Consider the following 15,499-nt stretch of genomic DNA (forward strand, 5'->3'; position numbering starts at 1 on the left):
CAAACCGCCATGGTTCAGGGAAAAGTGAACCCAAAGGCACATCGCTGATAGATACTGACATCATGAGCAATAAGTTTGAAAGTAGCAAGAAAAGGCAATGACAGTAAAATAATGTTGAAATAGTAGCTGAGGAATGATCATATGCTGAAGATGAGGTCAGCCTTTTAGCCCATCTATCCCTAGTAACTTTGCTTTTAGAAAGGGCTGGTTCCCCCAAAATGAGGAAATTGCAAGCCTAAGCTTTTTATACCAATGCTAATTTAACCAAGTTGTCCATCTTATAATGTAAACTATAATTAGAGCAGCGCTATTTATGTAACGCGAGCTGCACCATCCCTGAGGCAGGAAAAAGCGTGATATCTGCCCCTGAGCTCTAGAATAACAGGGCTCTGGAATGGCGATGGCAGCCCCAGTCTCTTGAGAAGCAGAGGATGGAAGAAAGAGGTGCCTTCAACAGGTTGCACAGAAGAAGGGCGTGAGGTTTGTATGTCCACTTTAGGGAACTCTCGTGTCTTGTTTGGTTCCAAATCCTGCCAAATTCACATCATCATCAAACACGAGAGTCCCTTTGCTCTTCCCAATTCTAAGGCTGTTTGCTACTTTTTAGTGAGCTCCGAGACTGGTTTTGAGGTTCACTTTAATCTGATATTAACTTAATTCAATAATGACAGGTATTTGTTTGAGGGGGAAAGGGTCGCGGTGTGATTTACTTCTGTCTCCAAGACCCTTAGGCCTGGCACTGAATTCCAACCCTTGTAGAGGTGGCCTTAGAAATGAATGCAAATCCAAGGCTTATTGCTGCTGATGGTACTTAATTCTTCTCAAGTGTGCTTGTTTCGTTTCTCTCTTGGTATTTTGGAAAGTCTGGGCTCTTCTGAGCTCTTCTAGGAAAAAAAAATCCTTCAGATACTTTTAGAGTAGATAAAATTATCTGATTATAGCCCAAATACCTCTATTACTTAAAAAAAATGACCTTTAGAAAATTCTGGAGTTGACAGTGAGGAATATTTATAGTATTTTAAGATAAAACCAGGTAAAGGAAACTCCTCTGATTAAAATTGGCTAAAGATAGAATCTTCAAAATAAGGCTTTTTCTATGCTTGGTTAACATGCTCTTCTAATGATTTAGGTGTCGGTGCTAGCCCATACGTGATGAACTGCAACGTTACCATAGATTCTCAAGACCTGTCTTCGGGAAGAGAGATCGCTAGTGTCATTCGTGGCTCCAGTGCAAATGGATTGAAGGGCGTCCAAGCGATGGCTTTTCCCCACGAAGGGAAAATTGAGATAGCTTGCAATGTGGAGAGTTTTGAAGACCAAGAAGCTACAGAAATCTCACAAGACTCTCAATATATGACTTACAGCGTCCATGGCAACCATTTTTCTTATGTGTCTCCTCATTACATAGAAGCTCAAGTTAAAAAGTTAGCAGGTGATCGGGGAATTGGTACCATAGGGGGAGCATTAGTTGGATTTACGCCCCAAGAGTGCAAGGACTGTGCTGAATATGCTATAAAGGAAAATATTGGGGAATTCTGGAAGATTCGGGGTGGTGTATTCATGTGATCCAATCTAAGGCTTCCTTGAAATTTTATGGAAAATTATTAGTCATTACAAGTTTCTTTTGGCCAGTGAAGATATGGGGAAGCTACAAAGAGCTTGGTAGTAGCTGTGTATTGGAAAATTGGAAGCATTTTTTGTTTAGCAACGACAACAAACGTTCATAGATATCCATAGTCGCCCTATAGTATTTCTAGTCATCGTTAAAACTTTGAAAGAACCTACTTGATATCAGGTGCTAGTAACTTGTGAGCTTTAGAAGCTCTCCTGAATTAGCTGGGTAAAATGGCTATGGTGGCCAAATTATTGCGAAAAAAAAAAAAAAACATCTAAAATGGAGTTGATTTGGTTTTCCTGAATGAAATCTTAAGTTCCATATTCAACTCTCATTTTTTGAGTAAACATTCTTTTAAAAGTACGCATTAAAAAAAATCAAGTACCAAGTGACTAAAAAGTGGGGAAAATTATAAAATAAAAATATCTCTTTTGAAGCATGATTGTTCTTTTTTTCCTTGCCACTTTTAGGATGACCTATTGTTCATTAAGGGATAACACCACAAGCCAGATTTTCTAACTCTTTAATGTTTATATAGGGAGGTGCATGGTTGTGGTGGGCATGACTTCAAGGAAGTGTTTATTCTTTTTGGAATTTAAATGGAAGGTCTAAAAGTTTAGGAAATATATTGCTTTTGAGGAAAGAGAAAGGTATCAGTGAGAGAACTTGTATTTGAAAGAAATCAAAATGTGTAGCTTCTTTGTGAACTAAAAGAATCTATTTGTTGATTCTGGCAATTTTATGTAAATTCTTAGTATTTATATTGCTTTAGTACAAGATGCTTTCTAGCCATAAAACACAGAGAAATGAATTTTTCCACAAATTGTGCTTAGCAAGAAAGATTATGATCTTCTCTAGTAAGAGCACATAATGTGAATTTATTTTAAGGAATTAAAAATAAAAGAGGTTGAATTCAATCTTTTTACAGGATCCAGTGATCTATTCTAATATTTTTTATTTATATTTGACTCTTGAATCTGATTGCATTTGTTTTGTTCCAGAATTGCAATTCTGTGGGTGTTTTCTTTTCTCTGTCAATATAATTACAATGAAGATGGCAAAAATGATGGACTAGGTATGTTTTTCAGACTTAAGGAATTTTAGTTGCTCTGGTGAAGAGAGAAAACGCTGTCCAGTTAGACCCAATGAAGTCAGTTTCTCAGCCTCTGAGAGCTGAGAAGCAGTGGTGCCCAGCTCTTCCCTTGTTTTGGCAGTGGCCACGTGGCCTGGTGGAAAGAGCCCTGGATGATGGGCTGAAGAGCTTGGGTTCTGGTCCTTGCTTTTACCTTTCATGTAGCAGTAGTTCCATTATCTGTAATATAGGGGAAATAATTCCTACCTTGACTGAGGGCTGTATTTTGGGGAAAATAAATGTCTGTAAGCTGTAATATAAAAATGAAACATGTTAATAGTCTTTTCAGATCTATTCTAGAGCTTTACTTCAGTGGTGGGCATCAGTGTTAAACAGATGAGAGTGGGTAAAAGCGCATGATACCACTGATTCATTTTGGGTTGTGGGAGGGGTTGATTCATTTGCCAGCTACCTGAATCAGCTTCTCCAGGTTCCTGTCACTGCATTCCAGACTGCTGGCCTTGAGCAAGGCTGATTGAAATCCAAACATCTACTTAATGGGTACAGTGTTTCAGTTTTGGAAAATGAAAAATGTCCTGGAGATGATACTGGTGATGGTTGCACAACAAGGTGAATGTACTTAATGCCACTGAATTATACACTTAAAAATGGTTAAAATGGTAACTTTTATGTTATGTATATTTTACCACAATTAAAAAAGAACAAAAGTATATATTTGTTCCACAAAAGTTAAGTAAAAAACAAACATCTGAATGAGATAATTTTACTAAGTCTGTATGTTCTAAATAAAATGTTGGCAAATTTCTAATCTCCATTAATGTATACAAATATATAAGACCTGTTTTACCCTTTTTAAATCTATTATAATGGATTCTGGTGCTACATATGGTTTAGTTAGTGGTTTAAAATAGAGTTGATTAAATTTAGCCTTTGATCCAGCTATCTATTTAAAAACAATAATTTACTATTTTTATTATAAATAAATAATTTTCAAAACCAGCACAATCACACTTATTACCTCTCATTCATATTCTAATTCCGCTTTTCTTTCTATTGTCTTTCTCTGTTCCCCTTCTTCCTTGCTCCATCATGGTTCTTTAGAAAATCAGAACCAGCTGTAAACTGCTGAGGGTTTCTGGTAGATGGATGTGTTGCCATCAGCTCTTTCTAGGCATGAGGTGGCAGAAGTGGCCGGGGTGGATCTATAATAACTAAGAACGGTTATCCCATTGCTTTGAGAAAAATCTGACAAACACCCTGACTCATATTGACCTTTTCTCAGATTGGCCTGTTAGGAGCAGACCCACAGTTTGTGCAAATGTTTGTTCAGTATTTTTTTTTAATCTTACCACAAAGTGGACATTGTATGGAATGTGGCTTCATAGCTCATTTAACCTCCATCTCCTGCCAGTTGACATTGACCATGACTTACGCTGGTTGTCAACAGGCCAAAATCAATGTGGACAAACAGAATTTACTTTTTAATCGTCTTTTTTGTGTTTTCATTCTACCCAACTTTAAACTTCAACTTTTAGTTTCTTAAAAGAGGGATAAGGAAAGCAACAAGCTGGGCTATGAGGGTGATAAGGTTTTGTGTGTGGGGGCGCAGTGGGGAGTTGTCATTTGTTTCCAACCTCAATTTGGGCTTGACTCACGATAAATTAAAACTATTTAAACATAAGGGGGGGGTGGGGTAAGTAAAATATAACTGTGAAATAAAACAAAATGGGGGGTAATATTTTCATTCCTTGACATAATGAAAAGCCTTGCTCTGTAATTGGTTTGTACTGTCTTGGAAGTGGCGTCCGTGGTCAACAAAGGACCACTCTATGAGAGATCTGCAAGGAATTTATCATTCCCTCTGGCTGAGCCAAAGCAGGCTTGATACACAGTTTTGTTTCGTATAAATATTCTCATGTTACTGTTTACTCTGTGGGAATACGAGGCTCTCACTGACAGGGTACGTGCTCCACTGCCTTGCTTTTAAAGGCATTTATTTGCCTCTGTTGTTTGTACTTGCCCAGAAACTTCAGAGAACAGCCCGGGAACTTGTTTGATAAGCATCCAGACCATGCTCCCGGAGTATGTTGTGCTTGGGGGGTTAGAAAAGCTTATTGTTTTAAGCAAGCCTGCACATGGCTTCCAAGGAGCCCATTTTTCATAGGTAAAACAGTTAGGACACTGACAGTAATCTCTTAGAATGCTTCTCCAAGGTGTAAGCAAATGTCCTGGTAAGCATGGCTCTGATTGAACTCAGACTGCCTTTGGATTAGTTGGCCCCTTCTTTTGTCCTTATTTGCAGTCTTTTGAGACAAATTAGCATACTGTGAGTTGAGATGGGAGATACAGACCTAACTGTGAGATGGATTTCTCTTTCCACGTTTCTAGTGTATGCGGTGCCAACCTACTGTCTCAGCGCCACACACCCCTTTCATTCTCTGCTTTCTGACACTGGGACTCCGCAAACCATGTTTCTTCTTTGCCAGCCAGTTCCCTGTTAGGTTCTGCCAACAGAGGGTGGTCAGGGAGGCTGCAGGGCTGGAGGAGGGCGAGGGATCACTCCTTCCTGTTGACCTCCTGTTTCTGCAAGCCCCACCTCGGCAGTGGCTCTTCCCCCCACAACATGGTGGCTCTTGGTTCCAGGCTCACTTTCAGAGCTTGCCTCATCCGTCCCTCCGAGGCCGCAGCTTCAGCCAGGCAGTGCCACCTCCTCAGACGCGTGAGCCCCAGGGCTGCTTTAAGCGTCCAGGCTCTGAGGACTCCCCTCTTCGCTTTGTTCCTTCAGCCTTGGGGGTAGTGTTTCCTGCAGTGCCATCTCTGTGACCTCATGTTTTGTTCTCTTTTTGCTTTTTTAGTTCTCCAACATCTGTTGAGCAATTTTTGATGTGATTTCTCTTGAAATATTTAATACTTCGTGTGGTTTCTGTTTCCCTAACTGGGCCTGGACTGGATCCTGGCAGAAACAAACCCATCAGCAGACCATGTGGGCATGGGGGGTGTCTGGGGGGCACAGAGAGGGTGTGGAGAAGAAGGCAGAAAGTATTCGGTGTGGACCCAGTTCCTGAGGAAAGTAGCCCATTGGTGGTTACTCTCTTTTTGTTCTCATTAGGACTTTATTCTCTTATCTCACTTCTTCTTATTGTCAAATACTGTGTTTCCTTTGACATTCTTGCTATTCTTTCAATGAGTAGGGCGTGCGAGTGTTGACTAGAGGAGAGGATTGGAAATACCATGGTAAGACATTGGGTGGAGTTTCCCAATGAATGTCTTTCATGTGGTAGCTTATTCCATTCAAAATATAGATTAATATAATTATATAATTTAAAAAATTATAGTCTTTTCAATCTTATAATAGTTACTTGTCTGTCCTTTTGTAGCCGTCTTCACCTGCCACACAGATGATGCTTTTTAGCCGGTGGCAGCTCCCAGCCAAACACCTTTCCCAAACCTGTGAACCCTCTTATCCACTTTTTCTTAGGAAACCCCCTCTGCAACCAGTCACTGTTCCCTAACTTCTGAGATGCCTGTATCTCCATGAAGACTAACTGCTTTGGAAAAAGTAATAATTGATATTAATATAATGTAGCAATGACCCGTTGTCATAAAACTGTATCGTTACTAGTAAGTGTAAAGGCTTTTAGGTAACTGATCAGTATTACTCTCTGTCTATCCCAAAATTATGTTTAGTGTTTATCTTCCTTTGTGTTATCCACTCCAGTAGTTCACAAGGATAAAAGGAAGATGAAATAGGATATAGGAAAAGAAGTCTTGAGTGAACCATTTTGGCATCATTATTTGTAGCTATCTTTTATTGAGTACCGACTGAGTGTTAGGTACTGTTACATGATTTTCACAACATGGATTGACCCACCCCTCTATGGCAGTTTTATAGGATGGCCCACCTCAGGATCCTGAGACTTCTTCCAGACCTTAGACCTCTCTCTAATCCTTTTGTACTCTTTCCTCATTTAAAATTTCTTCCAGATCTGTCTTTTACACAATTATCACGTACTGAGTTCTTGCCCATTTCTTCCTTTCTATACCTGCAAGACCTATCAGCTCCTAGTTTTGTGACTTCTTCCTCTGGACTGTCGATGTCTTCTCTGCAGGACTGCCTTCTTTGCTGCTAGGCACAACCCTCTCTCATTAAGTGGGCGAGTGGAGGATGAACCCCACATCCCCAGATTTTTCCCAGCTGAATTTCTGTGAGTTGAGACACAAATTTGCTCCAACTAATTGGGAAATGCCTGCAATCACTCCCACTATCCTCAAGTAGCCAAATCCACCAGAGGACCCAGAAGGGTCCCCATCAGTATTTAACTCAGGGAGGAAAATTGCCACCAGGTGAGGTCAACACTGCTGCTAGGACCCGGGTAGACTCAGAAAGGGCAGCCAAAACTCCAGAACTTCTGGCTGTCAAACGAGCAGAGTCACCTGTGTATTTCTTTTACTTTGAGTTCACATCCCCACATTTTATGCAATTATAATTTTTGGACTTGACACATTGTGGCAGGGTTTTATTGATCTTCTCTTGTTTGTTTTGCTGACTAGACTATAAATTTCCTGAGGATAGAGCTTTATTCACGAGTATTTCTTGAGCACCTGCTGTATTTCAGCATGAGCAGATTTTACCCTTATGCTAATGACACTTTGGCTCTAGGTGCCTCACTTGCATGAAGCCCTTATAAACTGTGGGTAATATGTTCACAAGGCCCCGGAATATGCTCGCATGGCTGTATGGCTTTGTAAAATGTGCAAAAGTAAGGTATTTTAGACACAATCTGTTGAAACTGCTGTCTCTTCCCACCTCTACTTCAGTGTAGTTCCCCTCATGACAAGTGGCATTGGAGCGACCAGGGTTGGCTTCATGGGCTCGAAGCCTGTGCAGCAGCACAGGGTCCTGCGCTTGGTTCCATATTCTGCTGTTGCTGTCACGAATAATTTTAAAGAAGGGGACCCATATTTTCATTTTGCACTGGGCCCCACAAATTATGTAGCTGGTTCTTGGAGTAGCTCTAGACATTTTTGGACCCAGACAGAGGGGAAGTTGAGTTGGGGATAATTAGGTTTTAGTGGGATACACTTGGTTCATAGTCACTTCCACATGTAGGTAAGTCATTGCTGGATCTTCCAGCACAGGAACGGTTCCAGGAATGCTCCTCTCAGCACCTGTGATGGCTCAGCCAGTGCTGTGACACTCACAGCAGGGCCAGAGGGTTATCACGAGTGAGTGCTGCGGTGCTTAGCATCACCAGTACACGAGAAGTGGAGGAGAAACAAGGTTCAAAGGTACAGAGCCAGAAGCTAGTCTGGGGAAAATCTTTCTCATCCTAGAAGCATAAAGTTCTAATCAAAGGATATGATATTTAATAATGTCCATCCTAACAGAAGCTCTTTGCTATAGAAATATATGTGTTGATTGTAGTATGTGCAATTATAAATATACCACATTATTTCTTTTTTCATGATAATAATATAAAATTGGATTGGCCAGAATTCCTGTTTTTAGGGGCACAAATCTGGTAGAACTAAAAAGAACAAGTATGTCTCTGTGGGAAGTTGCATATTGGGAAAGTTGCATCCCAAACATTAATGATTAAAAACATATTTTTATCATCAATTCTAGAAAAAGGAATGAATTAGCTTTATATTTCTTCATATAAAATGAAAGATCGTTATTTGAATAGGTGATCAAAGAGTACACAGCCACAAAAATGTGGAAAACATGTAAAGTGTTACATAGATGACCAATAAAAATGTTATTTTTCTAGAATTTATAACAATGATAGTATCTCTGTATTTTAAAAAAGTGTAATTTGTCATGACTTATTTTCTCAATCTGAATTCACATATAATCTTATTTTTGGATTATTTTTTTAAAGATGGTACTCAAAATTGTATAAGCTTCAGGCTTCATAGGACCTAGATCTGCCCCTGTGTACTAAACACATGCTGAGCACTTGACATGTAGGTTATCTTATTTAATTCTCACAACACCCCTCTGAGATGAATATTATTACCATTCTACAGGTACAGAAACGGAGGCTCAGAAAAGTAACTTTCTTGAGGGTATACATCTGGCAGGACTGGGTTTCTGTCTAGCTCTGTCCTTTCTGAAGCCCTTTCTTTAGCCCATTGCTCTGTAGTTCCTAGAGCAATGGAGATGTCATTTTTCTCAGAAAGTCTTTTAAGACCACCAGATTAGGTTATTTGTTCCATCATGTCTGTCCTTTCTTTCATAGCTCATATCACAATTACTTACTAAAGGGAATTTCATCATTCTACTGGAAACTTCAAGGAGGGAGCTGTTTTATTTACAGCTTAGAGACTCAGTGTGTATATTCAGTGACTTCGTCCCTTTAGGTCTACTAATTTTCAGAGGCACCTTGGAGCGGCTTCTTGCTTCAGACACTTTTTTTCCTCATCTTTTCTTCTGCTAGGCAAGGGAAGGGTCTGGAACTACACACCATTCGGGCTCAGAATTAACACCCAGAAGTGTTAGGGTTGTGCAATTGATAATGCAGAGATGTTATAATTCAAACATTAACACCTTCCTATGGATTGATTGCCTGGTACCTATTTCATGTACCAGATATCCTTGGGGGTCAGACATTCATACTATAAATATATCTGTTTCATAGTTTTGTACTGATATAAACTGAGTCATCTTAAAATGGGAGAACACCTGTATTCAATTTTCCCTGGAATGTACAACCGAATTCTCCTATAGTCCTCATTTCAGATGAGGTTTCTGGATGACACCATCTGGGAAATGTCACTTTGATTAAAGTAAATATGCAGCATAGTTAACACTGGGAGCCTATTTGAATTTCTCTAAGTAGCCACATCTTACAGAAGCAGAAGGCAGTCGGCTCTTCGGGTTGGGAGAAATGAGAGTGAAGCGTTCCACAGTTTGGTGTCAGTTGAATGGCAGTGTGTGGCCAACTAAACTCTGAAGGATTTTGTGTGTTTTCCTTTTCTTACCATTGGGCTATTTTTTTTTCTTTTCCAGTTTATTTTGACATTAAGAAGAAAATATATAAAAATAAAAAACTCAGCTTTATGATCGCCAAGTTTTTCTTTCAAACTAAGAAAAGAAACCAGTTGTTGAAAAATATGATGAATGGGATCCTTTGTTTTATTTTCAGGATAGCACATGGAGGCACTGCCACTGGAACGAGGCCAAATTCCCCAGGCAGGAGGGAACGTCGGGCTGAAAGGAGGCCTACTGCTTTTGGAGGTTGGTGTGTCAGGATTTCCCCTCAGCTGTTGCAAATCTCTCTTTCCTTTCTGCAAGATTTGCTCACAGGCCCACCCTTCCTATCCTTCAGTCAGTCCTTGTGTTTTCAGCACTTGCTGCTGATGAGGATGTCATCTATTTGTAAGAAAACACCATTGGTATGACATGGGGCTTTCGGCATTTATCTTGTGGTTTTCTCAACTTCCACAGCTACTGACTGATTTGACCGTGGGATCCTGTATGGTTGAGGGCCACTGTCAGTTGTGAATGCGTTAGCAGTCCCTAAGACCGTCAGCATCATTCCTCCTCATTGTCGTCTTGTCACCAAGTGGTTTGAGGGAACCAAGGGGCAGGGAGTCTACGTTCCTTGTTCTGTAAGCCAGAAGGAGTGGATGGGAAGGGTCACTCCACTCTTTCAAGGAGGTGAGGAAAATGTCTCAGATGGCTTTAAAGCATCCCCTTATTTCCTACAAAGCTAAATCTCTAAATTTGCTCTGAGGGTACAGATAAACCCTAACTCAGCGGAACCTGTAGCACTTCCCCAATTTGGAAGCTGCTTTTGGAAACTTTATGAACCTTGGCCAAGGTATTTAACTCATTTATTTTTATTTATTTATTTATTTTATTTCAGCATATTACGGGGGTACAGATGTTTAGGTTACGTATGTTGCCCTTGCCCTCCCCCAACTCATTTATTATAAATTTTGTTTGCAAGGGTGTTTTTCCCACTAGGCTGTGAGCTCTTTGAGAGCAGAGACTGTTTTATTCAACTTGGTAATTCCAATGTCTGGCCTTAGAAGATCTTTGGTGAATAAATTAACGTACAAATAACTGAATTCAGAGCCCTGGTTTGGGATCAGAGCTAGACAACTCTCTACGTGTAGATGGTTTGATCATTTTATCAACTGGCTTGAGGCTTCATTGCATGAAGTTGACTTACATTTATGAGTTATAGTTAAAGGGAAGAACCGTGTGGAACTTCTAGGGAACGGAAAGTCTGGCTTCAGCTTCTGTGTGAGGTGAGGGATAGGGGTGGAGACAACAGAATTCCTCATAAAAACAGATGAGAAATGACTCGAGAATGCAAACACCTGACTTACTTCCTATGGAAACACCAGCAGGAGGAAGTGAGTTTGAGCTCCTCACATCTCTTCCTATTGTCTTTTTTATTTTTATTTTTTTTCCGAGACAGAGTCTCACTCTCTTGCCTGGGCTAGAGTGCCATGGCGTCAGCAACCTCCAACTCCTGGGCTCAAGCGATCCTTCTGCCTCAACCTCCCAAATAGCTGGGACTATAGGCATGCTCCACCAAGCCCGGCTAATTTTTTTCTACATATTTTTAGTTGTCCAGGTAATTTCTTTCTATTTTTAGCAGAGACAGGGGTATCGCTCTTGCTCAGGCTGGTCTCGAACTCCTGAGATCAAATGATGCTCCCGCCGTGGCCTCCCAAAGTGCTAGGATTACAGGCGTGAGCCACCACACCCGGCCTCTTTCTATTGTCTTTACCTTTAAATTCAGGCTGCCTTTTAAATGCCCCATGATCCACTTGTAAACTCTTTAAGCAAAAATGGTGCCAGGTTCTGTTCTGTGGCTACCAGATTGGAGCTCTTCTCTCCCGGCTTCGTTCAGCTAATTGAGCTGTGCTGGAAGGTTCAGTAATTTATTCTATGGTGTCTTTCTGTGCAAACAATTTCAGGCTGAGAGAAAGAGACTTAGCTGAATCTCTCAAACACTTAAAATGCAGAATTCATGTTTTGGAAAACACCAGTGAGTCAGTGTCCTCAAATGTAATCAATAAAAGACAGTCTCCATCATCAGCTTTTCATTAACTGAGCTCAGAGTTACCTCCTTTTATTGCTTTTTACATGTTTACAGTATCTCATTCTTTCCTTGATTCTGGATTTTCACACCATATGGCCACATCTTTAAGTCATTTTTCAGCTGCTCTATTAAATAGTAAAATGAGATTCAGAGCAGATTTCTTTGATTTTAAAATAGCATTTTGGGTGTGTGACTTTTTTGTAAATAAAAAAAGAATTAAGGCACTCAAAAGCATGAAATTTCAGGTATTTCTACCCAGACAGTGTAATATGTAGCTTTCTACTTACTTAGAATAAATATATGTTTATCTTGTGGAATTTCACCTGCAGTATAAATTGATTCATTCATTCTGTGTATTGAAATTCATTTCTACTTAAATAAGATTTAGCCTCCACTATTGCTAATGAACATATATTGGAAATGAAATTGAGAGTATATCTTTATAACTATTCAATATTATACTGTATTTCTCATTAGAAATGATTGCTGTAGCTTATGAGCATACGCACTACATATCAATAATGCTCTATGTGGGATCTTTTTATGTTTTACTGTTTTTTTTCCTGGACTACTTAGTAGTAGTCAGTTCCCTGAGAAGCTGCAAAGGAGACAGTATTACTGCTAACATTTGGATCTCGCAGTTTAGAGTTGGTCCATGAGGGCTTAAAGCATATAGTCCAGCAATTTAATACAATTTACTTTATAAAGAGTTAGACATTTAAAAGGCTATTAAATATTTACTGCTTGTTTTCTGAGCCAGAAAGGGCATTTTGGTGTAGGTTGATTGGGAGTTTTTTTTTTTTTTAAGGACAGCACTTAAAAGGAAACTGCTGCATGAGCAAATTTTGGAATATGAGTAAATTTTCCATTGATCCAGACTTAAGCAGCAGGGACCGTGTCAATCACAATTAATCAGCTATGAGCATGTGATTTGAAATCTTCAATTATCCATTAAAATCTGGACATTGACTTGAAGAAGCGACTGACCTAGAGTTGATTGTTTAAAGTTAAAACCAAGTGCACTCAACATCCAGAAGGTCAATAGTCTCTTTAATTGTAATTCAATAAAGTCAATTTTAAGTGGTGTACAATTTGTAAGTGTTATAAATACAGTTTACATATTTTTTTCTCCAACTATGGTACTGTTTGCTAGAGAAATATGCTTCAATTGAGGGTAAGTTCATTGAATGTGTATATTTTGATTACTATCAATATTTTAAAGTTAATTATTTAATTTGATACATAGGAAAATAGCAATTTAGAGCAACCATTCCTAAATAATTAGGTAAAGTTCTGCTTTTTCTTGAATTATCCTAGTATTATTCACTGCTTTTATTGTCACCATGACAAACTTACACAAGATTTTTAAGTGACAGTAACAAAAGAGTAAAAACTTACTATAATCCTTTTTAAATTTTAAAACCATGATCAATTTTGCATGTTCTATTGTATCTTTTTAATAACATAAATCTCCAAAAGACATAGATGAAATCTCCCATCCTGTTCTCTACCATTTCTAGAATGTAAAGGTTGTCTCCAAGGCCAAAATTAAGAGGGCAAAAAGCAACATCCCTCAGCATTTGCGAAGTACCTAACAGTGGCGGTAGAAAATCATATGGAGATGGTGCTTTTGTGGAAGAGCTTGAAATGAAGAGAGATGGCACTTATCCAAACAAGTAAAAGAAATATGTATGACAATATGATACAGACAGTCCACTGACAGATCAGAGGGGCAAACATTCCTCAAACTCTCCATTTTCATTTTCACCCTGAAGGTGGGCACAGAAGGCCCCCTCCTTGAAGGAGATTCACCAGGGATTTTGGAAGAGGTGCCAGCCTTCTGGAGTTTCCAGATCATTAGCTGCTAGGAGGCAGTTTATTCTTTTGAGAAAATTATTTGTACATTAAACATTTATTGATCTACTGCATGCCAGTCAGTATTGTAAGACATAGACTTATGAACAAGACAAAGTCCCTGCCTTTAGGGAGCTTGTTTTCTAGTGATAGGAGGTAGGCAGTTTACAAATAAACCAATAAATAGAAAAATGTTCAGGTGATGCTAAGTATCACACCGAAATAATAAAGCAGAATAAGGAGGACATTTTTGTAAGATGGTCAGAAGAGGCCTCATTAGTAAGATGCTCCCTGAGCAGAGAGAAAAGTGGAAAGAACTGAGTGTGTTTGTACTGGAAGAAAGGCAAAGCGGCCAGGGCTGCTGGAATAAACCTGGTGAAAACTCTTCCCTCTAGAACCCCTGTATCCAGCTGTCATGTTTTACATCGCACAAGTGAGTACAAGACAACTTGCAAGATTATTTAGGTCAAAGGATCCCTTATTCTCCAGTCAGTACCATACTGGAAAAACAGTTTTATCAGCAACTGTTTATTGAGTGCCTTGTATGTCAGGCATTGGGCTGGGCATTTTGCAATAGTCTAGGTTGAAATTTTTATTATTTCTTTTTCTCTAATAAGGAAACTAATGCTTAACTAAAAGTAAGTGACTTGCTCAGGCCCACATGGGTTTGAATAGTGGAGCCAGAATGTGACCCTGGGTCAATCTTGATTATAAATTTCCTATATGTTGTTGCCTCTCCAGGAGAGTGAGGTATTTGGGAGGACAACATGAATGGGTTATCAAAATATCCTCAAAATGTGACAAATACTAATGTTCTCAGTTAAATGACAAAAGCTGACTTGTTTGCTTGGAAAAGTCCAAATAACAAATGGCCCCCAGCCTCTGGTTGGGGTCACTGAAGGCTGCCAGGTTTTCCACCATAGAGAAATGGAAACGTGGCCTATTATGTAGTAAGTATGGAGTCTTTAGGCTACTGATCCACATAGTCCATGACTCCGTTCTCCCTTCAAGTGAGAAATATTTGCTTTGGCCACAGTGTCTTTTATTTTTAAACTTTTTTGGGGAATGCTGTCTCTTCTATGCAAATATTGCCGGCCTCCTATTATGAATAACAACTATCCAGTTCCTTTAAGGAACATTGGAAATAAATATTTTCCAGCTCTCAAATTTTCCACCAGTCTTTACTCAAAGAGATAGTATTAATACAAATATGATTACTATCATTACTACTCATTCAGAATTATAAATTTTTCAGGGTGTCTGTATTTTCAATGATGAAATTTAGGGTATTTCTAACCACCTGAGACATGTCACAGTCCACTGGGGTGCTGACTCATTTGAACATCCACGTATGGAAAAGTGATCTTTAACTGGGATAATTAGAAATGCAGATCATACTCTTTATGTCACTCCCTTCTATAAAGTTTTAGTCCTACACTTTGAACTAACCTTGCAGAGAAAAAAATGATAATGAAGTGAAGTATGCATATAATGAGTATCTGGTAAAATAATAGCTCTGGAAAGAAACTAAAGTTTAATGCAACACAGGAATTTTCTCTGCTTCTTTAGCGGATTGACATTACAGCTGGGCTTAGGTCTTGGCCCAAGTGGCTGTGAGTTCTTGATGTCAATGCAAAAGCATGAAATTTCAGGTATTTCTACCCAGACAGTGTAATATGTAGCTTTCTACTTACTTAGAATAAATATATGTTTATCTCGTGGAATTTCACCTGCAGTATAAATTGATTCATTCATTCTGTGTATTGAAATTCATTTCTACACACCCAGAAGTGTTAGGGTTGTGCAATTGATAATGCAGAGATGTTATAATTCAAACATTAACACCTTCCTATGGATTGATTGCCTGGTACCTAT

At 39.2% G+C, this 15,499-nt stretch overlaps 1 protein-coding gene across 3 annotated transcripts in view; it reads left to right on the forward strand.

The window, feature by feature from the left end:
* The window catches only part of LOC105818851, a 48,070-nt gene extending 38,199 nt beyond the window's left edge, over nucleotides 1-9,871 (forward strand). For 2 of the 3 annotated variants that reach the window (XM_012654975.1, XM_012654984.1), the window contains exon 5: nucleotides 1,130-1,892. In XM_012654975.1, the coding sequence (XP_012510429.1) occupies nucleotides 1,130-1,566 (437 nt within the window). In that variant the 3' untranslated portion in view covers nucleotides 1,567-1,892. Of the gene's footprint in view, nucleotides 1-1,129; nucleotides 1,893-9,856 lie in introns of those variants that run through there. The other variant, XM_012654993.1, reaches the window with a different exon arrangement.
* Nucleotides 9,872-15,499: the final 5,628 nt, after the last annotated feature.

The sequence above is a fragment of the Propithecus coquereli genome, unplaced genomic scaffold (assembly GCF_000956105.1).
Source record: "Propithecus coquereli isolate 6110/MARCELLA unplaced genomic scaffold, Pcoq_1.0 Scaffold113, whole genome shotgun sequence".
Taxonomy (NCBI): Eukaryota; Metazoa; Chordata; class Mammalia; order Primates; family Indriidae; genus Propithecus; species Propithecus coquereli.